We start from the raw sequence: 24,862 nt of genomic DNA, 5'->3' as shown, positions 1-24,862 counted from the left end.
GTAGAACTGTGGCTGTCAAGGGCTAAGGGAAGGGAGGAATGGGGAGACACTGCCAATAAGTGTCGGGTTTCTTTTTGGGGTATGAAAATCTTATGGAATAAAGTATTGGTGATGGTTGCATAACTTGTGAATATACTAAAAACCACTAGATTATACACTTTTAAAAATTAATTTTATGGTTATAAATTATCTCAATGAAAAAAAAAAAAAGAATACAGAGTTCAGAAACAGACTCACAAGTGTATGGCCAATTGATTTTCAACAAAAATGCCAAAACAATTAGAAGGAGAAAAGGTAGCCTTTTTCAGCAAATAATGCCAAAATTGGACATATGTAGGAAAAAATTTGAACCTTGAAATGTATTCCCTTGAAATGGTTCATAAGCCTAAAACTATAAAACTTCTAGAAGAAAACATCCACAAAAATCTTTATGACCTTGGGATATGCAAAGATTTTGTAAACAATTCACTAAATGCACAAACCATAAAAGAAATATTTGATAATCTGGACTTCATCAAAATCAAAAACATCTCTTCACAGGATAGTGTTAAGAGAATGAAAAATGAAAGCCACAGATGGGAAGAAAGTTGCACACACAAAAATCTGACAAGGGACTTGCTTCCAGAATACATATTTCAAATCAATAAGATAACCCAATTTTAAAATGGGCAAAAGATTTGAATAGACACTTCACACAAGATAAATAAATGGTCATTCAGCACATGAAAAGATGCCAAACATCATTAGTCATCATGGAAATGTATATTAAAATCACATGATATACTACTTTCACATCCTCTGTAAATATAGGGTAAAATTTAAAAGACTGATAACACCTCGTGTTGGTGAAAATGTAAAGCAATTGGAACTCTCATACATTGATAGTGAGTATAAAACGGCACAACTACATTGGAAAATAATTGGCCATTTCTTCTAAAATTAATCATATGTTTACCATATGACCCAGCCATTCCACTCCTAGGTGTTGACCCAAGAAAATGAAAACATATGCCCACACAAAGATTGGTACACAAATGTTTACAGCAGCTTTACTCATAGTCACCCCAAACCAGAAACAGATGTCCATCAACAAGTAAATAGATAAATGAAGTATGTAATCATACAATAGGATACTTTTCACTAATATAAACTATTGATACATATGAAAACATGGATGAATAGCAAAAACCTTATGTTGAGTGAAAGAAGTTAAACAGAAAAGTGAACACAGTATGATTTCATTTAATATGAAGTTCAAACAAAACTAATCTACAGCAATAAAAATTATATCCATGTTTACTTTGATCAGGGGAGACTGACAGCGAGGGGCATGAGGACTCTTTTCCAAGTGATAGAAATGCTTTGTATCTTATTTGTACTGCTGGTTACATGGGCATAGTATTTAGTCAAAATTCACACAAGTATACACTTAGAGTAGGCGCATTTTACTGTATGTATAGCATACTTCAATAAAATTAAAAAAAAGAAACTAAGTCCTTGAATCTAAGGCAAAAACCTAGTAAACTCAAGCTGAAGTCACATAAAGCTTTATCAACACAGAACACACACATAAATATTTATGTAAAAGCCACTGTGCTATTTAGTGCTACAAAAAGTTCAAAGAGTTCTGGGGAATGCCCTGTATAAGATGCCAGCTTGGTATGAGTTTAGTATTTGAGCTTTTCAAGATGAATGCAACAAGGGTATCCCTGTATGGATTCATCAAGGAATACAATTCCCATCTCTGCTGACTTCTAATATGGTACTTAAGCATGAAATCTGGTACCTAAGCATGAAACCTGAGTGACCCCCATCCTGGATTTGGGGGATGGCCAGACTAGCTCTTAGTCTGTATAATTCTGAATAGGCACCATTTAATAAACTAGAAGAGTGGTACAGAATACATGAATGGGAGCCCCTGAAGTTGTGCAAGGCTTTAGATGGCCCCTATTTTCAATATTCTGGAAAATATTCAAGCGAAATACCCCAATTTTCAGTTAGAAGAATGCAGTTCCCTTATCCATGACATCTGCTCTTTTATGCCTAGCAACACCTCACCTTCCCTTTTTTTGGTGCTGATTTTGAGAAGTCATTTTCCCTCACTCCATGCTTTCTTTTTATGAATATCATGACCAGGCAACCTCCAGCGGTTGGCTTAGCTGAGTCATAATGCCCACCAGACTCTTTCCTGGGGGCTCTGAATGGTGGCTACGGTGTTCAAGGATGGCCCATGTTGAAGTACACATTAACCATCCTGACAATGGAAGCAGGAACTTTCCCTTGTTTTTTCCTCCCCAGATTCTTGATGCCTTCCTGGTTTCTGGCTTTGCTCACACTCAGGTATTTTAGCTTTTCTATGAACTGGCCTCCTCCTTCTATGGCTTCTGGTACTTGCAATATAACACAAAATTTTAAAATCCAAAGAAAGGAACCAAAGCAGCAGTTTGGTTTAATCCTGGGCTTGGTCGTGGGAGACCTGGCTTCCAGTCCCAGCTCTGCTACTAATCAGCTGTGCGGCTCTGACTTCGGGCAGGTTGTTGCTGAGCACCAGTCTGCTCATCTCTAAAATGTTCCATCAGTATTTCCCGAATGCCCTGGGTGCCACGCAAAGACAATCATAATGCAGTTTCATATATTTTTGAAAAATATTTATGTCCCACAGGATTTCTGAATCACAAAAGATGACGTTCCTGAGAACATTTTACCAGATGTAAGACATTATCTAAATAAATAAAACCTTTTCTTTCTGAGTATCTGCAAAATGACTTGTGGCCTGGCCCCCAGGGGTAATGTGCCAATCTTTCCACAGATAATTTAGTTGTTGGATCTAATGTGGTTACTTGTTGACATTTAATACATGCACCCAATCACTGCCTAAGGCTTTCTAGGGTGTATTTTAAATGGGGCAATTATATAAAATCTCTCTGTCAACAAAATACAATCCTTTTAGGAGTCAATTCAGAAACCCAGAGTACTTCTCTGTATTAATTTTCCAATAATTATTTATAAAAATCATGTACACACAAAAATCCAGCACTTTTGTCCCTCTGTGCAATACGGAGGCTCTTATTTTGATACGAGGGCACAGTGGCCGACTTTTGGCAGAGTAACTTGAGGATATAATTAACAGCTGACATACACTCTGCTTCCTGGACTCCTGATTTCTCTGGGAACATATTTAGAGCTCGGCAATAATGACCTACATGCACAGCTGGATTTATTCTATTCTTAAATCTCTGGAAATATCTAAATCCATGTGAAAGGTGCAAATCACGAAGCCTGAGTTTTAAGGAGAGAAACAAATCACTTGAGATGAACAAAGCCATAATTTAACCTTATATTAAGAAATTTGCTTAAGATGACAAGCTAACTTGATTGAAGACATGGAGATATTTACACGTGTGCAAGTACACACATACATGTACACAGATGAAACCAACCAGAGTCTCAGGAAAATGCTGCTAAGAACACAGCTACTGTAGTTCAGATCCAGGTTCTAGGTAAGGTTCTATTTCCCATAATCCCTCTCTCTGCCTTTGGAGCTAAAACAATATAGCCCTGAAGTCAAAGAATTTTTGTTCAGAAGGATCCTTAGAAGTCATCTAGTCATATCTGCCACCTGATGCTAGAGCTCTCTCTGAAAATTCCCCCAAGATAACTGACATCTTGTTTGAAAAGAGGCAATATTGCATAGTGGTTGAATGCACATGCTTTGGGGCAGAGACCATGTCAGGCCCTGCCGGCATATACACTCACTCCCTAGATAGTCTCACCCAGTATAATACCATGGGTAAGAGCAGGGACTGTGAGTCCCAGCTCTACGCTGTACGAGTTGTGTTGTGGAGCCAAGTGATTTAACCTCTTTGTGCCTCAGTTTCCTCATCCATAAAATGGAGAGTAATTTCCTAAAGTTTTTATAAAGATTAAATCAGTTGAAATATGTAAAGCGCTTAGGATGTGATAAGTATTCTATACATGTTAGCTACTATCCAGCTCCATGGCTTTTTCTACCAACAAACATACCGATAATTTCCGGATGTACATCCCCAGTTCCCACCATTCCCCTGAACTCTAGTCTCTTGTATCTCTCTACCTGCCTACTTGACCTCTTCATGCTGATGTCAATCAAGGTCTCAAAATTCACATATTTAAGACTGATCTCTGATTCTGTACCATCTCCCAACCTTCTTTCCCTAGTCTCTCCCAACTACTAATGTGCATCACTATTCACCTAGCTGTTCGGGCAGAAACTCTGAGTCATCCTCAACTCCTCTTTTTCTCCTCATCCAAATTTCAGTAAATCCTTTTATTCCACTTTCAAAATGCACCCCAAATCTGACCTCTTCTTATTCTTTGACACTACCACCTGGACCAGGCCACCATTTGCAGTACCACCTAATCGGTACCCTTGTTACCCTCCTTGCTCCTGTACAATCTATTCTCTGCCCAGGAGCCAGAGCATACTTTAAAAAAGAAAATCAGATGTTGCTCCCCTGCTCAAAGCTCTCCAATGACTTCCTATCACACTTGGAATGAAATCTGAATCCCTCTCATTTTCTAACAAGGCTGTATATGAGCCACTTACCTCTCATCTACCTCTTGTCTACCTCTCGGCTGCCTCCCCTACCACACTTTCCTTGCCTACTCTACTCCAACCACACTGTCTGCCTTGGGTTGTCCAACTTCGCAAGCAAGCTTCTGCTTTAAGGCCTTTGTACTTGTAGCTCCCTCTGGCTGGAATGTTCTTGCCTCTTCACATGCCCCTTCCTCATTGGCCTGCAAACTCTGCTCAAATGTTGCTCCTTAGAGAGGCCTTCCCAGTCCACCTCATCTAAAAAAAACCCACTACCCTCACTCCCGCTTCATTACTACTCTCTGTCCCTTTGTCCTGTTTGTCTTCGTAGCACTTAGTAACACATCTGACAATATATGTTTGTTTGTCATGCCTACTAGAATGTCAGTTCCTTGGGGGTCACAACTTTATTCTGTTTTGTTCCCTGGTCTATCCACAGCACCTAAGCAGTGTCTGGGACACAGCAGATGCTCAATAAAAATTTTTTACTTCATGAAGGAGTAAATAGTGCTTAGCACAGTTCCTGGGTCAGAGTAAACAGCCATAAGTTTGTGGTGTCAGTTACAGAAGTTAAAAAAAAATATTTAATGAAAATGCAAAAATCTTTAGTGATACTACTTAAGATGCCAAAAATTAAAATATCATATTTTCACCCAATTTTTATACACACACACACACACACTTATATTGTACTTACTTGGAGTTTCTTCTAAAATTTCTTGGAACTTGGTTCTCTCATAATCCACCAACTGGCGTTGAAGATATGGTCTCAGACTCCTAATTGTAAAATTGACCATATCCATTTTCATGAGGTCCAGGACATGAAATATCTGTCTAAAAATTTTAGAGTTAAAATAGAGAGGTGATCAAGAAATTAAGCTGAAATTCAGTCACTATTATCTATTTTACAGGATGGAAAAGATAAACATCCCTAAAATGTTTCTGAGCTTCCAATTGTCATTGGCAAGGTCACTTTTCACAGAAGACATTCCAAATGTATTCTTCCACAGATCTCAACAGTATTTGCCTTAGAAACACAGTACCTCTGGCTAAGCCATTACATCCAGCCATAAACTGATAGAAAAACACTAAGCAGCATAAACAATGAGTCTTAACACTGAGACAAAGAAGATTCAAGAAGGAATTTTCATTTGAAAGTCCCTGAAATTTTAAGGAGTCTGAACATAGTGTATGTGATTTCTATTTCTAACAGAATAAGAAGGGAAAAAAGGAAATAAAAGAAAGAACAGGGCAGTGAAACACAGGGGAAAACCACTTCATTTTATAGTTGGGCAGCCCTGGGCTCAAATGCACCTTTGCTACTGACCAGCTCTGGTCAGGCACAAATTACTCAATCTTTCTGAGCCTTAGTTTCCTCATCTATGAAAGAAAGGGACAAGATTAACCTTGGAGGAATGTTGTGAAAAGCCAATGAGATAATAAATATAAAATTCAGGCAAATAGTAGCAACCAGTAAGTGCTTAATATGTGACCAAGATGAACACCACAGATTTGGTATTACACACTGGTAATAAGATAACTCAAAGTAAGGATTTCACAAATGGAGAATCATAAACTGCCAGAGCTGATTCAACTCAAAGGATATAGCCCATTTTACAGATGGGGAAAGCGTGATTTTGAGAGGTTATCAACCTTCCCAAAATAACAAAGTAAGTTACCCATTATATGCAAACCAGTTTCCTTCCTCTACCTTTTCAATACTATTATATGAAATTTAACTTTCAATGTGACTATATTCACAAAAAAATAAAAAATAAAAAATAAAAGGGAGAAGAGTTCCCTTCCATGGCAGAAAGTATTGCAGAATCCTCTTTTCTCTGGGATCACAAAGAAGTTATTGTCTACACAGTCACATTAGAATCTCATGATTTATTGTACACCTCATTTCCTCAGGGGAGCTGTGGCAGAGATGGCTAGCTGATCACCAAAGTCCGCACTCCCTATCTGCAGTGTGGATTTGTGTCTGGGCAATGTGTTTCCAGACAGCAAACAGTCTAGGTAGGATCATGAGACTAGGTATAGCCAATGGAATGTGTCGCTTCTGGGCCAAGGTTGTTTATTAAGCACTGGGTATGCCTTCCCCATGATCTCTTTCCCATTCACCTGCTGAATGTAAAGGACTCCAAGGACCCGGGCAAGGGTGGAGTCAGGGATGACAAAGAGCCTGGGTCCCTGAACAACTCATGAAAGTCTGCCTGACCAAGAATCCCTGACTCAGACTTTTATATGAGTGAGAAACAAACTGTTATTGGTTAAAGCACTGAGAATTCAGGGTTTACGTGTCATAGCAGCTAGCATCACTCTAACTAATAAATACATCTTCCTGGATCCTTAACTAGATTAGGTCCCCTGATGGAGGCTCCATTCATCCCTTCATGTTCCCCTTTGATAGCACTTCATCACAACTGTAATTCCTTGTTCAAGGGCTATCTCGCCATTAGACTATAAACTCTCTGGGGTCAGAGACTGTATCTGCCTTTTTCATCACTGCATCCCTAGGGCCCAGCACATGCCAACTAACAACCTTGTTAAGTCATTCTATGTGAGAACTCCATGTACACAATAAATGATTGATTTGCCCCTTGCTTATTATTCCTGTACTTCCTAAGAAAATGCACTCACCTCAGCACCTCCACAACATTGCCAGTGGCCTTTAACTCTCTGATATCATCATCTCTCACAGGAGCACAAAGCTTTCCCATAGTACTGATGACATAGTTGGAAAGGCCTTGGATGTCGACAGTACTGTGTTCAGCCTGCTGCCTAATGAGGTCTGTGTCCAAAACTTCACAAATCTGGTTGCGTAGCCGGTTGCCACCAGGAGTCAGAAAAGAGAGAAGGATCTACACAGGGGAAGGAAAGAATTAATGACAGCATCATTAATGAATAAAGGTTATCATTTTCTATTTCAATGTCTAGATGACCAAGCGCCCTGTCCATATTTTAATACCCTGGATGCCACAAAAGTTTGCACAGGCTGGGTGGTGGATCAGAGGAGCACTCCAGTGTCCTGACTCTAAAAAAAAAGCTCTGTCTTCTGAATTAAAGCACCCCGTACCTGCCCCGCCACGGGAACTTACAAACGCTATCAGGATAAAAATAACTGGCAAAGAAGCAATATTATTGAAAGAACTTCAAAAAGTTTACAGGTAAACTATGCAAGGAAAGAACAAGTTGCAGATCATGGCTCCAAAAGAACCCTTCGCAGAAGGGCAAACAGTAACACACCCATGGGCTCCATTAGTATAATATATGATATTTAAATATCATATGTTATATAAGCAACTTATATTGAGTATTCACTACACAGCAGGCACTATACTTATATACACAGCATGTGGTTAGGAGCACAGGCTCTGAGCCTGAGAGCCAGGGTTCAAACCCCTCAAAGCTGTGTGACCCTGGATGAGTCAGGGAATTTCATTTCTTTATATAAAATAAAAACAGGCATAATTACCTCACAGCATTGTAAGGATAAATGAATAATCTAGCGCTTGGAATAGAGCAAGTGTCCTGTAAATGTTAGCTATAACTGTTATCTGATACAATTCTTACAACTACTCAGAAAACAGAGACTTAAAGGGAGACAGAGCCTGTCACTAAACCAGGTCTAGCTAACTCGAGAGTCTGTGCTCTGAAGCACCACAACCACTGCCCTACCTGCTAAGCATTGGCCTCCACTGCCCTGTTTTCCCAGCCTCCACCTGGCTCCAGAAGGTGCAGGAAAAAAACCCTTCCAGTGACTGAACTGGCTCTGTTTTTCAAAAAGAGTCTCCAATACTCTTTGGAAGACATGAAAACAGTCTTTGGGGGGAAAATCATTAATTAACACAGACAACATCAACTTGCCTCCCTGATTTCTTCAAACAGTTTGATGGCATGTTCATACTCGGGAGGCTCAGCATTCAGCTCTGACTCCAAGACGTCCCAGAAGGCCTGGTGGACAATGTGCCTTACTCGACCTGCCAAACTATAGGAATGAAATGGATTATTTTTTTAAAATAAGAACTATTTTTCCTGATTATAAAAGAAATATGCCAATGGTAGAAATCTTAGAAAACATAGAAAACCAGAATAAAGATTGCTCATAATCCCCTTATTAATCTTTTGACATATCTGACATATGTTCAGTGAAGGAACTGTTTTACTACAACTGTTTTAATACTGGGTCTGTACAATATTATGTATTTATTGCACTTAATATTCTGTCTTACGTGTTTCCCCTAGATTTTTAAAATGCTTCCCTCCTATAGCTTTCAGTAAGCTTATAAAATTCTGTCCTAAGGAGATACTGTAATTTACTAGCTACTCTTATACACTGATCTTTAGACTTGTTCTAGATCTGGGGATGAGATGACAGTTGCTCTTTCCTTAACAGCTGAAGTTTCGTGGCATGGAATAGAACAGATTGGCCCCAAGGAGACATGCATTTGAATGCCTGCCAACTTCAGCTTAGATGTCCCATTTAAAGTCAGCCAGACCAAACTGCTGAAAGAGGAGCCTTCCTAGGAAAGGCTCACAATAGAATAGGTGGCCTTCCTGCTTTATTCTGCATGTCAATGTCCTAAAGTAGGTGCACATCAAAACACATAGCCCTACTGAACTCCCACAGCATTTTGTAACAGTTTTTGGAAAAGCACACATTTCTTTGAACTGTAATTACTTACAAGTCTCTATGCCCCACAGGGATATACACCTCTCCGAGGTAGAGGCCACAACTTCTAGGGACCTGCCACTGTACCTAACACAGCACTGGCATTTACTGAGTGTTCACTGAATATTTAGGTGAATGAATGAATAATTTGCTGGTTAAACATTATCTCCTAATTTTTCTTTTTAAAGTATAAATAGCTAAGTATACACTAACACTGTAAGAAGTGAAATTAGCTTTCTGAGGAGTGTGAGTTAAAATTGTTTATATAACTGCAAACACTATATTATACTCAGCTACTTCACATGTTAAAACGTATTCTAGTTGCCTGACTAGATTTATTCAACATAAATGCCATGTCCAATGTTTTAGACTCTCTTGAGCAATTATAGAACAATTAGAAAGGCAGACATTGCTGGGATGGATTGTTGTTCTCGACTTTACGAGCCTCATGTACCTGGCTTGAATGGACCAACCAGGAATGAGCTAAAACAACTTTATAGCTCCTTGAGGGATGTGAGGGTTTAAGTTTTGCAAAAGGCTACCAGGTACTTTTTAGCTCTTTCATTTTGGGAGGCAGAAGAGCTGGGGAGGGAGGGGTGGAGATGAGATCAATCAAATCATTTATAAGCATTCCTACTGGGTATCAGAAATCTGACTTAATTTATCAAGTGTTTGCCCCCAAGAAAATATTTAGTAAAATATGAGAGTTAGCCATAATTTACAAAGTAACAACCTGGACATTGTGGAGAGTCATTAGAAAAAGCAACAGCTAATGATATGCTATTTCACTTTTAAACAAAGGTAATATGTCCCAACTCTGCATGTTGTTTTCCTTGCTCACATTTTCTAGCCGTAGCATTATACGAAGAGAGGGGGAATTCACACCTTCCAGAGTATCAGAGTACTTACATGCAAGACCCTTATATGCCCAGAAGCATGCATATGAAGTGAGTACTGTGGTCCCCCTCTCATACCTGGTGAATGTGAGGCTCAGATATGGTCTCAGCAGAGCCAGGATTCAAACCCCAATGTGTCTCTGATCCTAGAAGGCCTTCGCTAGGCCTGTATTTGCAACTTTTAAATTGAAAGCACAAATACTCCCAAAGTGTCTTCTGCTGTACTTCATACAACATTCTAATTTTAACTTCAAAAATTCATTTTTATCAGTCTGTCAATAAATGTTTATTTAACATTCAATATGTGGTGGGCCCTATTTCAGATGCTGAGGTGTAGTGAAAAGAAGGTCTCTGCTCTCAAAAAGCTTGTATTTTAGCAGGGACAGAAAGACAAAAAACACATTAAAAGTGAGTAAGACAATTTCAGAGCCATGAGGAAGACAGAGGAAGACAATGTGGTAGTTAGTGATGAAGAGGGTGCCCACCTGACTGGGTGGTTGAAGAAAGCTTCTCTAAGACAGTGAGCTTTGAGCTGAGACTTGAATGGGGAAAAGAAAGCAGCTGGTGAAGATCTACGAGCAGAACACTGAAAAAGAAGGCAGAAGGACAAAGTCCCCGGGGCAGGATGAAGCTGGTGTACTCCCAGATCAGCAAGGAAGCCAGTGTGGCTGAAGCACAACAAGCAGGAGGGAAAGAAGTGAGAGGCTCGGTCAGCAAAGGGGGCAGGTCATACTGAAGAGTTTTTGAGTTTTTATTCTAAGTGTAAAAGAATCACTGAAGGGTTTTAAGCAAAGACATGATCTAATCTGATTTACCTTTTAGAAAGATCACTATGGCTACCCGTGGAGGATGGAGTACGGGGAGCTAACGATGGAGACTGGGCAACCAGTTAGAACAGAAAGAGTCTAAGTCAGAGATGACAGCGGCCTGGCCTGGGGGTGCAGCAGCAGAGCTGGTATGGAGGATCATGGTGAAATGCAGTCACCACAGAAAACCAAACAGATACACCTACTCCGGCCAGTGATTTAAAAAAAAAAAAACAGTTATGACTACTATGAACAACACCTCCAGGAGCAGGAGGACCATGAGCCACATTTTAAAGAAGGAAAATGATTATGTTTATTATTTTCCTGTTTAAAACAAACAATAAAGTTCTGAATGGAATCAAATACTATATGTTGTCTTGGTTGAAAGATTTATACATGGCACTGCGAGGCTGAAGATTCAGTGCTGTTATCCAAGAGCGAACTTTGCCTCTAAAGATGATTTACCTGCAGTAATGGCTGCAAGCCTTTTCTCCTCTTTGTCCCAGGGGATTTGTGAGCCACTGAAGCCAGAAAGACCGAGGTAGGGTACAAGGGCATGGCTCTACCCAGAGGTCCTTTGCGGCAGTGATGTTAACCAGGGATGCTGTGGTTCCACCTCAGAGGCTTCTAAATCACCTACTCTTAGCACTTTGCAGTTCAGCTGCACTCACTTATCTTTCACAACCTGAGTATCAGTTTTTAATAAGTCAGTCTACAAATATTTCTTGAGCATGTCCTACATGTTAGGCACTCTGCTAGGTAACAGGGACAGAGCAAACAACAGGAACACAGTTTCTCCACTAATGGTGCTTTTGGTTAAGTGGTAAAGACAAGACACTGAACATAAAATTATAAGACATCTTAACAAGGGGGGAGATAGGGGACTATCATAGTCTTTAGAAGGGGATTTAATATAGTCTAGTGGGCTCAGGAATGTCAGGAAAAGCTTCCCTCAGAAGTGGCATATAAGCTGAATTCAAAAGATTATGAGTAACATACATCCTAGAGGAATGGTTTTAAAAACAAGTATAAGAACTTGTTAGAAAACTAACTTAATATACTCTCTATATACTCTTAATACTACTTACTCCCAGTGGATATTATATGAGACCTTCAAGGAATCAGTGTGAATATTTGTGTTCACGGTACACACACAGACACACACACACACAGAGTCTGCAGCACAGTTTATGAACAACAGATGCCTCAGGGTTACCTGCTCTCAGGGAGGGCATCTTGTTTCAATTGGAAGTTCTCATTTACAGCAATTTCATGGGCAAGAGTCATGTTTGATAAGTTCCTTGTTGCAGCCATCACTTCGTCAAATGTTACAACCCTGGGAGGGCTTGTTGCTGAAATGAAAACAAAAACTAGTTAAGCTGTGGAAAAGAAGCTGTCATCCAATGAATTCTCCTCATGCAGACAGGGTTTAAGTTAAGCCATTATATATTCTCAGGATTTTACAAGTAAGAAGAATGTAAAAATCTGTGGATTCCCCTAATTAATACTTAATACTTCAAAAATTTAAGAACTCCTTTGATAGCTTCAGTTACTGTACTGATAATAAATTCTCGAATTTTTTAAAAAATCTTTATTAATATAGGCTATTTTGTTACTTTTAAAAATTAAATGACCTCATTCTTTAGTGCCCATTGATATCTGCATTTATTACATGTACTACATAGGAAATTGACGACTACTTTTTTTTTTAATTTAAGTATAGTCAGTTTACAATGTTGTATCAATTTCTGGTGTACAGCATAGTGTTTCATATATATACATACATGTATTCCTTTTCATATTCTTTTTCATTATAGGTTACTACAAGATATTGAATATAGTTCCCTGTGCTGTACAGTAGAAACTTGTTATCTATTTTATATATAGTAGTTAGTATCTGCAAATCTCGAACTCCCAATTTATCCCTTCCCACCCATTTCCCTCTCTGGTAACCATAAGCTTATTTTCTATGTCTGCGAGTCTGTTTCTGCTTTGTAAATAAGTTCATTTGTGTCTTTTTTTTTTTTTTTTTTTGATTCCACATATAAGTGATATCAGATGGTATTTTTCTCTCTTTCTGGCTTACTTCACTTAGTATGATGATCTCCAGGTCCATATATGCTGCTGCAAATGGCATTATTTTATTCTTTTTTATGGCTGAGTCATATTCCATAATATATATATATGACTACTTTTTATTCCCTAATTCATAACTCTCATTAATTTAAGCATATTCAATATGAAATAATTGATTTAAAAACAACCCCATAACTTCTAAAACTATAGGCAGTATAGCATAAGGCTTAGGTTCAATTCTAAGGTTTGCTGGTTGGTAGTTACCATTTGACTTCACTGAAGCATAACTTACCTCCTCATAGCGCTGTCCTGAAGTGATTAAACAAGGTAATTTAAGTAAAAAAGAACATGGTAAGAACTCAATAAATTAAAATAAGATAAATCTGGTAAGCTGGATCATCTACTTCTCAGCAGGAAGTAGTGAATAAAGAATTATTCCAGTTATTTGTAAAGATTATTCAAAAATTATTCTAATAAATCATGTCTTTGAAATCACTGTTGGAACTCTCAGCTTCTGTTCACTAAAAATCATTATCTCAAACAACAGTACTGACTGGCAATACTTTGCTATCTAAAGTAATTCTAGAAAGAAGAGGAAGGGGAGGAGGGAATTATGATATACAATTAGTAAAACCTTCTTCAGGACGCCTAGGGACCCTGCTAGAGGCATCAATCCATTTGTAGCATAAAGAGTGAGAAAAAGCACTGAAATCTGGGTGGCTGCTAATAAATTCTTTTGCCAATTCTTTGTCTCATTATGGTTCTCCTTAGAAATGTCTGTATCCTTTGGTCCAGCAATCCAATTATATCCAAAGGAATTCCTAGAAAGGCTTTATGTACCAAGATGTTCACAAAGCACTATTTATAATGGCAAAAAAATGGAAATGAATTGAATGTCCAATGATAAATCAGTGGTTAAATTGATGGTATACTCACTTGATGAAAGAGGTAAGTAGTAATAAAAACAATGTTTTAAAAATACATTATCACGAGAAAATGTTTTAGTTAGAATAGTGAGACAAGTCCACACACACATGCACATATATGTCTATGTGGCGAATGAAGATGTGACAGAGCACTGCCAGCTGCCATCTCTGGGTAACATTATACGCAATATTTTCTTTTCTCTCTACTTATATGGGGGCAATTGGGCTCAACTATCCCCTGGAAAGGAGATTCTGGGCACATGAGATGATCAGATCTGAGCCCAGGAGCGTCCCGTTTTTTAATGAGAATGTACAAATTTAAAATAAATACAAATGAACAATTTCTTTTTGAAGTGGGCATTTGATCTCATTAAACATTAGTTGCTTCTTTCTGCATTGGTTTTGGCAGTTTAAAGGGTTATATTGCCTAATACAAAATGCCAATTAAAAAGCTAAGAAAAAAAGACAAACACACCTGCTTCACACCTCTCTAGTTTCCACACACAAAAAAGGAAAAAGACGTCTCCCTTCACTGGGGCTACTCTTTTAATTCCTTCTCACACCCCTCGTGTAGTTATTCTCCTTGTGGGCACTTTTCTGGAGTGGTTTGCACAACAGATTTTGAAATCTACAGGAAATCCTTTAGACTATTTCACTTCCTGCCTGACCCTTGAGTTGTGGCAAGTTTCCTTCTATGTAAATCAGAAAGGAATAATTTGTATATATCCTTGAATGTGGCTCAAAGAATGATCTCATGGAGTAGCTTTCCACTATTTGAGAGATAAGACAGGTGGGGTTGGGAGAACTAATTCAGAGTCAAGGCAAAGCAGATCAGAGTGATGAAAATAAAAATGGATAGGTTGTAAAGTTTAGTGGCTGTTTATTGCTGAGGGCGTGTACAAGACAGTTGCAGTGCCCTGGCAATGCTATTCCAGTACATCAAGAAAGGAGGACAAGTCGGTACTTTGCTCTCACTCATTTCTGAGTTTTAAAATCCAACACATATGTCTAGAACCATTCCCACCACTCCCAGCCCCTGCTCCCTGTTGACTTACAAGCAGGAGAGCTGGATTTGCTGGAGGAGTCGCTTGTAAAGCTCTGCCTGGAGCACTCACAATCACTGAGTGAAGCCATGCTTTCGGGAAACTGGGAAGATTCTGAATCGCTTGGCTGGTCCTCGCCCACACAGTGCTTCTCGCCATTGAAGGGCATCTTGTGTCACTGGAGTGTGGGGAAAGAGAGAGCACCTGCACAGACAAACAGACCCTGCGTCAGCATTCCACGGTACCTCCACCAGTGGTGCCCATGCTTCTTCCAGCACTGACAGCCCTGTTGCATGTGTCACAGCACTGGAAAGGCCCCCAGAAGATGACTTCATCCTTTCCATGGCACCCCAGCCAGCTATGATGGGGCCTGCAAGACTGCCTTCCAGAAAGGGGTTCCACAGCCATAGGTGTGTGCTCACACAGGACGTACCTAGTGTGAACATGGAGCTGCTCTCAGCAATGATAGGTCATCAAAAACAGTGCACAGAACACACACGCTCTCCTCCTGGGGTCGCTAAAGCATGGGAGGGTAAGAGTAAGAGTGTGGAGTTCTGGGGTCAGACTACCTGGATTTTAGAAGCTTGTTCTGTCTTTTGCCATGTGACCTTGGAGAAGTCATTTATCTCCCTACCTCATCAGTAAAACTGGGCTGAAAGACTAACCTCATAAGGTTGCTTAAGGATGAAATACGATTAATCTTATCCAAGTGCTTAGCACAGCATTCAAATATCAGCTATTGTTATTGTCCCTCTGTCTTTGTTTTAAATAAAATACTTTTGAAATCATCTTTAGTTATCTGTGAGCCTCTTGGAGAAAGAGGAAGACTAATGAAAATCTCTGGCTGGCAAGTCTATAGGGTTTTCTTCTCCATTTTCCCATGAACTGCTATGCTATGAAGAGTAAGGCTTGATATTTGGTTGGTACTTGACAATTTACAAAGTACCCACGGCCACCCAATGAACAAACAGGCACAAAAGATCCTGATTCACAGGCTGGGAAAGAACAGACTCTGGAGACTTACTGTAAAACCAGTCCCTTGACTCTACATCCAGGGCTGTTTCTGGGACATCAGACTGCTTCTCAGGGAAGGGAAGTTGGGCCCAGACACCCCTGAAAAGGAGATCCAGGGCACATGGGATGCTCAGAACTGAGCGCAGGAACCTCAGCCAGGCCCATGAAGGGGCTGGCCCTGATATGAGTGTGGTGTTAGCTGACACTGAGGGGAAATCCGAGCCTGAGGAAAAAGGAACCTCAATTCCTGAACGGACAGTAATGATAGTAAGGGTTCACTGAGGCTCTTTAAACCTGAACTGGCCCATGCAATGAGGTGCTCAGATCTTTTAAAGCTGTCAGAATGTGAAACCATAACTACCTGTAGACTGCCTGGAAATGCCTACACAGTTTCTCCAATGATTCCTTTCATATGTTTTAAGTGCCGACTATGCACCAGGCACTGGGAAAAGTAATGGTGAAATTATGCAGGACCATCCTCTCATGGCTTTCAAGATCAGTTGCCTAAAACTGTGTGTGAGATGCTGGAGGACAAGAAAAGGGAAGCCAAGGCATTGCTGAGGAAACATGAGAAAGGAGAGGCAGGGTTAGGACCAAGGGGGATTGAGCTGAGAGAAATGATGGATTTTTTTTGTTTTTTTAATGGAGGTACTGGGGATTGAATCCAGGACCTCATTTGTGCGTGCTAAGCATGCGCTCTATCACTGAGCTATTTCTCTTCCCTAAGAAATACTGCTATTTTTTTATCCCTTGGGTGATGACAGAAAAATGGATGAACCTGGGAGGGACTTATTAAAGGTGAAAATCCCAAAGGCATTTGCCCCTGGCCTTACCTAAACAACCTTCTCCAGTCCTGGCACTTGTAGAAATGCACACTTGCTCAGCACGCCACTTTTGCAAACAGAAAATCACCAACTCTAAGCAGGCTGTCCCTGCAGACCGAAGGGCATGGAATGAGGTGGAGCTGCCAGGAAGCCCCCACGTAGACACATTTGCCTTTTCCTAGAGTCCCAAACCAACCACCTCGGATACAGGATATAAAAGGACCTGAACCATTGCATCCTCAGTGGCGAATTCACCTCTTTTACCCCAGGCAAACTAGATCCACCTAGGGCTTCAACTCCCATCTGCTGAAGGAGGTGAGGGTGGGGGTGGTGATAGAGGACAGAAGGAAAGGGTCTGCTTTAACCCTTTCACTTGCACCAAACCCCAAATCCCAAGTGAAGTGTGTGTCCTTTCCTCAAGCTTTCTCATTCTCTTTGCCAACATTTTATTTCTCATTGATGGTATTTCTTGCAAATGCTACCTTCTCCAGGAAGCCTTCCCTCTACACGGTGGCCAGAGCTAAGGGCACTCTGTACACCTGCAGCACATCTCCTGTATCCGCACAATAATGCTTAGTCCCTTGTAGTTATTTTCCTCTCAAGGTTACTTCCAACTCTCCTTAACAAGGCAGGAACTGTGTCTTGTCCACCATCAGTGTCAAGTATGTGACAAGTATTCATTCTGTGTCAGCTGAATCGGAACCATTGAATCCCAGTTAGTACAGCTGCAACCAGAACATTTACAAACTGGTATCACCACACATTTACTGGCCTGGCGCTGCCAAAGTCCAAGGCCTGCAGCAGAGAACCTACCACCTAAATCTGCCTTATTAGGCTTAAGACTCAATATTCCTTGGCCCTGTCATGCTCTTACTATTTCCACTTGATTATTTTTTCCAGTCATTCCACTGTAATAACTGTGTTATGTATGTTCTGCTCCCAATTTCTCTTCACTTTGGCTATTTTTCCAAGTAAAGGTGAATAAAAGCTTTTATCCATTGGAATTTATGAACTAGGTTAATAGCTATAACTGTCCATTTCATATTCTACTCCAGCTGAACAGCACACTTTGCAGGTTTCTTAATTGTGTTTAACAAGGCAGCTAAGTATGAAGATTTAAAAAATAAAAAGCTCTAGGTTAGGAGGTAGAGTTCCAGGTGTGAGGCCCAGTCTGTTGTTGATTTGCTGCATGACTTTATCACATCTGCTCTCTTCACCTCATTTTTCTGAAGGGGGCGGGCAGTGGGCCAGCTATCAGGTGCCTTTTAGTGAGAAATTGGTAAAATGCAATAAACCCAAAGTTCCATGAGGCATCACTAGAAGTTCTGAGAAATTAAATGTGCTCATGGCAGACATGCTTAATAACATGCGCAACTACGCTTTCTTCCAACAGTCTACTAGAGGTAGAGCTTCTCGTAGAGGGGATGTAACAGAAAATTTAAAAGCTTCAAAATGTTTAGAAATTCTTGTTTAGTTGGTAGAAGCCTTCATATCACAACTGGGTTTTAATGGATCCAAGCAGAAACTTTTGTTTGAGGCTAAAATGCTCACTACTACTCTATCAAGAAATTGCCTGCTTCCTCATATTAATAGTACCTAACTCATAGGGTTGGTGTAAGATTTTATTCAGTCAATATATGTAGAGTGCTTGGAATAGTGTCTGACAGAGTGAACAGGACACAGATGTTTGCTATTGTTAGTATTATTTGCTTTTATAGTTGTTATCATCATTATTTTAGGCATTAAACTCTGGAGGGAAAAATAATTTTATTCCATGATGATAAAAGCATGTTTCCCCTACAGACAACAAAGACAGGTAGTTAATCTAAGACAGAAGTCTTGCATTCGTTTGAATTACAAAAATCAAAAGTAACATTGTAAACTGACTATAACTCAATTAAAAAAAAAAGCAAATGGCTCATCATGGTGTAAATTGTCTTTTGGAAGTTCATTCACACTTGCTCTTACCTTTCTTGGTCTTGGGTTTCCATATAGGTCATCTTGGGACAAAGCTACTTGACTGAAAGGCTCAAGGGTAATTAGACTGCTTTTAAAGCTATTTTGGATTCTCTCAGAATAGTAATAATGAAAACAGGTTGTTTCTTTAAGAAAGGTAATGCTTCTCATACCTACAAACTTAGATCTACTTAACCTTCATCATTGCAACTCACCAACCAACCAAACAACTTCTCAGGAATACTGCATCTCATCCTGCCTGGGAGGATTTATTCACTGGCCAAAGGTAAAGTCAATTTGAAGACAGACACTAACTCCAAAAAAAGCCTCCAACACTATAGTGTGTCACTATTCAAAAAGAATAATCAGTTTTCATGGTACTGTTCCACATTTTATAATATTAATGGCAATATTATATCATTCCTTCCAACATCAATAATTGAGAGAAAGCAGGCAATTAAATATTCTCTGTTGAATGAATGGATGAATGAATGGCAGTACGACCACTAACATTTTAGAGTGGAGGGGGCAAGTACAGAGACCTGAAGGAGATAGTCCGGTGTTTCACCACAGCTGGAGGGTAGATCAGTTTTTAAGTTGCCAGTGAATCCTCAGTCTTCGCCCAGATTACTTTACTTCCTTATTTCCCTTCTGCAGCAAACTCTGTCTGGAGATGATCCTGTGCTGGTTCAGGATTGCGAAGATCCACCAGTGACAATGCACATGGCACAGAAGCAGTAAGAACACTGGCTCTGGAGCCAGGTGGACTAGTTCTTGATCCCGACTCTCGGTATTTACTGACTGGAGACAGGGAACTTAACCATTTACAAATTGGGAACAACAGTAGTATCTACCTCTAGAATTGTTGTGAAGAATAATTGAAACAGTCTATGTCAAATATTCAGCTCCTCATAGGTCCTTAATAGATATCAACTATTATTTTATTCTTATTAGAATAAATTATGAATTTTAAAAGTGTCAATGCCATAAAAAACAAAGAAAGGCTGAGGCTATGTTCCAGATGAAAGGAGACTTGATACCTGAGTGCAAGAGATGATCCTAAATTGGATCCCGTACAGGAAGAGGGGAAAATGCTATAAACAGACACTTTTGGGCCACTTGACAACATGGTTACAATACTTGAATCTACTGTCTGTATTACAATGTTAAATTTACTGAAGTTGATAAATGTACTGTGATTATGCATTTAGGAATAAAGGCCTGTAATATATAAAACTTTCTCTCCAATGATTCAAATGAGAGAGAAAAAGAGAAAACAATAAAGCTTATGGAGCAAAATGTTAACAGGTGAGTACAAGTCGAAGGTAGACATAGAGAGTTCTTGGTACCATTCTTGCAACTTTTTCTGTAAGTTTGAAATTATTTCCAAGCAAAAGGTTAAAAGAGAGGAAGAAGTACTGAACCAAAAGTTCAAGCCTAATTCAGAACAGCCCAGTCCCCTGCAGTTTTTAGGTCCTGATTGTTCCCACCACTGCAACAGCTTAGATACCACTCTATTATGAAAGCTCTTCCAGACAGTCAGACTCGTCCCAGTGTCCTTCTTGAACAGTGCCTAGTGAATAAAACAGGAAATCTTCCAGAGCCCTTCCTTCAGAAGAGGTGACAGAAAGCATCCCTTTCAAGAGTTCTTCTCCAGGTGGGTTCTCTTTTCCCAAGAAGTCTCTTGGCAGTGGTTTATAATCCTTCGGTGATTGGGCCCCTGCCCATTTCATCCTGTACCATACTCCCACTAACCCTTAATGCTCCAGACACAATGGCCTTCTTTGGGATCCTCAGACATACTAAACTTCCTCCTTTGGAGCACTTACACCTGCTATTCTCTCCCAGTGGGATGTTCTACTCCCTGATCTCTGTGTGGCTGGATCCCTGTCATCATTCAGATTTGAAAGCAGATATTACAACTTCTAAGTGAACTTCCTTGACATCCTCACTCATTCTATTTAAGTTAGTCATCTCAGAACACTGCCTGGAATAGAAGCGGAGCTCAAGGAGCATCACTGATGAACAAATTAAGCCACACTATTCACAAGACAACTTGGGCTGCCCTTCTCTGCCTCACTCACACTGCTCATATTTGTATTATGCAGTCACTGAAAGTACAATAGGTGTCTGCAAATCTGCCTCCCCACTAAATTTTAAGCTCCTTGAGGGAAGAAGATATGTCTCCCTTGTCCAATTTCCAGTGCCTATCTCAACAAATTTCCAAGGCATCCATAATTCAAATTAGCAAAGACTCACAATCCTAGAGCTTAAAAAAGCTTTTACATTGTGCCTTTCCACCCTCCTAATGTTAACTGATAGTAAATAATAACAATTGAAGCTAATAGTTATTACTTACTAAGACTTGGCCCCTATGATATCAGTGCTTAAAATGTATTTTCTCCTTGAATCCTCATTATAACCTTGTTAGCTAGGTTATCATTATCTCTGTTTTATATATAAGAACCTGAGGCACAGACAGGTTAAATTATTTGCTTGAGGGTTCACGGCAGTGGCAGACGCACAACTCATATCCAGGCAGTGGATCCCAAAAGTTTGTGCTCTTTACCACTCTAGGACAGCTGGAGAAAATCTGGTGTATCACTCATTCTTTTCACTCCCACTCTGCCAAATCGATCTACCCATCACCACGTGAACACTTGCATATGTGGTAGCAAGCTGACCTTACCCCTGGGGTGGCTGCTCAAGAGCTAAACCATAAAGGGCATCACTGAAAGAGTCTACTGTCCAAAATCATTCTCAATTACCCTGCTAGAGTGAAAATCCCCCATCAGGGAGCCATTCTTTATGCACTGCAAAATCCCTCCTTAAAATCCAAATATTATCAAAAGGGTTAATTGCTTACAGCTAGTATGAGTCAAAAGCATTTTGAAGTGAATTCAGTTTATCTAGCAGGGCCCTGAGGAATGGAACCCATCCAATTCAGGTTAAGTCATGGAAAAGAGAAAATTTCAAGAAACATCTAGTAGGCATCAGCCTTCAAGACCAGATCAAGGTCAGGTGCAAGGGCAAGTATTCACATACTTGTAGTAAAGGGCAGGGGAGTAAGACTGGGCTCTGAAGGAAAAAAACTGCAGATGACATGGAAAATCTTCATCTTCTGCAAAATACTGCTTTAGAACGAGTCCTAAACAGCAGCACTAAAAAGTTATTCACACACAGCAAAGCAAAAACCACAAAGCAGGGAGGAAGGTGCCTGCTCCATTCAGCTAGAGAATACCGGTCTTCATCAAATTAGAGCCAACAAAGAGCTAGATAAAAGTCAACAAAGCCAGCCATTGTCTAAAAAAGCAGATGTTCACGCTACACAAAACATTACAGCATCAGGGAGAAGGATTTCTAGGCACTTTTCACATTAGAAAAACACTTCTCCTCCCACCCCTGGCTGGCCTGTTTTAGTACCTGTTTCCCCTTCTGGGCCCTCAACCACCCCACAAAACGGCACTGAAGCTGCTTCCATACGACTGGGTATCTTCAGCCTTGGGCAGCTTCAAGTCAGGCAATCTCCATGGGCTGCCAGACTGATGTATGAAATCCCTGGAGGCAAGAGGAAATGACAGGCAGGGTGCCTCCTAAAGAGGGAACCACTGCCATAACCTCATTAAGTTTGGTAGGTAGGACAGAGCAAGGTCTCTGACTGGGCTGGAGGCCATGGGACCACGGGAATCACGGGCCTAGGGGCCCAGCGGAGACAAGGACAACTTGGCTAGTTTCTTCAAGGTGAAAGTAACAGGACAACCATCGAAGACAATATTTCCCCTTTGAGTAAGACTCTTCACGCCTGTTACCACATTTCCATCCTCACCTGTGCTCTATCAAACACCTCTCTTTATCTGGACTAGATTTTTGCATTTAAAATACATTTATTATGAAAAGAAACTTTATATCATTGTGAAATCGCTCGGTATAATGGAACAGTTTTTCTTAATACTAAGGAAAACACTTAACCATATTCGTCCACGTGCCACCTCAAATCATCGCTGTTACCTCAAGTGGTGCCACCCAGAGTGGCAGCTGTGGGAAGCACAAGCCATCCCTGAGAGCCCTGGGGTCTGAGCCTGGGCCCGACGGGCATTTCCCGCCTCTTCCGCGTTTGAGGGGACGGTCAAGGGGACGGGTTGGGAGTCTGCACACCCCTCGCCCACGTCCTCCGGCCGCCCCTCCCCTCCAGCGGCACGTTTCCTGTCAAAACAAACCCTTGGGGAAGGAGACGGCGGAGGCTTAGCCGAGTACCGAGGAAACCCCGGCAACAAACCCCAAACACATGCTTGGAGCCCCGCCCGGCCCCCAACCGCAGCTCAGTTCGCCCACCCCAGCCGGCCCAGATCGCAGGCGACAGGGTGCCCCCTCCCGGAGCCCGGATGGTGGGAAGCCGCTTGCGGCGCGCTCGCTGGCACGGTCCCAATGCGATGTAAACAGAGGCCAAGCGGCCCCGACCGCGGCGCCTCCAGGGCCCATAGCCCGACACCACGCCAACACTGGCCGTGGCCACTAGGCGCCCGCGCCCCGCTCCTACGCGGGACGGCGGTTCGAGGTCAAACAAGGGATGTGGGGGGGCGGGGTAGGGAGCAAGAAGCGGGGCTTCACAGCCCCTCGCCCCAGCGTCCCAGGACGGAGCTCCGAGATGGGGTCGGGGAGGCCCTCGGGTTGCCCTGGGGCGAGGTGTCTCCCTTCGCTGGCCTGGGCTTATTACCTCAGAGCCGGTGGCCCCCTCCCCTGGGATGGTACACACCGGGTCCGGCGCGGAGACAGGCGGAGGAGAAAGGCGACTGAGTGACCCCGGGTCAGGGGTCTCTGAGTGTCCCCTCACCGAACACGGCACAAACACCTCAGAAACTCACGAGTCCAACAGCCCTCAGCCTCCCCGGTCCCCTACGCGGCATTTAAAGGGCCGGGAGGGACTCCAGGGAGGCATCCACGGCGTGGCCACCACGTAACGGGAGAGCGGGGGAAAGACAGTATCCGGGATAGGGGGAAGTCTTGGGCACTTCAGTTTCGACAGCAGAATTCTGACAGACCTGATCTAATACAAGCAATTTACCTCAGTGTTCGGATGAAAGAGGCCAAGACGAGCTTGGATTAGGGGTGTTTGGGATGCGAGCTGAACGGTGCCCCTTCCGTAGGCTGCGATGGTTCAGTCCGAGAACTGCTAGGGGCGGGGAGAGAAGTGTTTACGGAACTGGGGCAGGGGTGCCTTCCCAAGCCCCGGGTGTTGGAGGCGGGGCCTGTCGGGCCCAGGGGGTGGGGCCTGTCGGGGCGCTAGGAGCGGGGCGAAACTGCTTGGTGATTCTCCTGTGGAGCGCTGGACTGACACCTCTGGGCTCCCGGGGCGCACCACCTTAGACAATGCTGCAAGCTCCCCGGCCGCGAGTGGAACTTTTACTGCCCGAACACCCCTCATCTAGACCGGGGCGATCCAAATTGAGTGCCCTCTATCACACCGTCTACACAGAGACCACCCAACCCACAACGGGACAAGTGCCTTCCCACGCACTTCTGCAACCAACTTGTCACTTACGTTTATGTCTGCACCTCCACAGAAACAGGAGCCCAGATTTGCTTATGGCTGGACAGAGCGATTATCTCCTGGGATTCACACCCATTTAGGATCTCTGAAGACAAACTTCGTGCGCATGCAAAAGATAAAGCGTCTTACTTCCCCTAGGGTTCAAGGCAGCACCTATCTCTGAGAGAAGTTTCGACAGAGGTTAATGTAATAAGCAGTCCCAGAGGACCTCTGTGCGGTCAGGCCTACTGTTCAGCCCTGTTGTGGGTGTGCTTTGGGATGTACATAAACACCCGTCCCCCCACCGCAAACATGAAAACCCCTGTATCTTCTGCCGGGTGTAAATTGATGTTATTTGGGAGATAGTTTCTTGTGAGAATGTAAGTGACTTTTGTATAGGCTCGAGTATTTCCATTTAGTTTTGAAATCATGTCTGGATTGTGGAGGCAAAATTGGTTGTAGGAAAAAACAAACAAACAAACCAGGAACATTTTAAGGGTGGGTAGAAAGTCAGTTAACTTAGGTGGAATCATTCAGTTTTACAAC

The 24,862-nt window shown here is 41.7% G+C and overlaps 1 protein-coding gene across 8 annotated transcripts in view; it reads right to left on the bottom strand.

The window, feature by feature from the left end:
- TCP11L2 (t-complex 11 like 2) overlaps window positions 1-23,967 on the bottom strand; it is a 42,877-nt gene extending 18,910 nt beyond the window's left edge. The window contains exons 1-7 of one of the 8 annotated variants that reach the window (XM_064491679.1): window positions 23,504-23,705; window positions 16,843-16,941; window positions 15,008-15,199; window positions 12,167-12,302; window positions 8,444-8,564; window positions 7,217-7,437; window positions 5,271-5,407 (exon numbers count right to left, since the gene is read on the bottom strand). In XM_064491679.1, the coding sequence (XP_064347749.1) occupies window positions 5,271-5,407; window positions 7,217-7,437; window positions 8,444-8,564; window positions 12,167-12,302; window positions 15,008-15,164 (772 nt within the window). In that variant the 5' untranslated portion in view covers window positions 15,165-15,199; window positions 16,843-16,941; window positions 23,504-23,705. Of the gene's footprint in view, window positions 1-5,270; window positions 5,408-7,216; window positions 7,438-8,443; window positions 8,565-12,166; window positions 12,303-15,007; window positions 15,200-16,842; window positions 16,942-18,801; window positions 19,283-19,331; window positions 23,097-23,503; window positions 23,706-23,851 lie in introns of those variants that run through there. The other 7 variants (XM_031462856.2, XM_064491680.1, XM_031462860.2 and 4 more) reach the window with 7 other exon arrangements.
- Window positions 23,968-24,862: the final 895 nt, after the last annotated feature.

This window comes from Camelus dromedarius, chromosome 11 (genome assembly GCF_036321535.1).
Source record: "Camelus dromedarius isolate mCamDro1 chromosome 11, mCamDro1.pat, whole genome shotgun sequence".
Taxonomy (NCBI): domain Eukaryota; kingdom Metazoa; phylum Chordata; class Mammalia; order Artiodactyla; family Camelidae; genus Camelus; species Camelus dromedarius.
The sequence above is the reverse complement of the archived record's forward strand: the minus strand, read 5'-3'. Positions and strand labels throughout refer to the sequence as shown.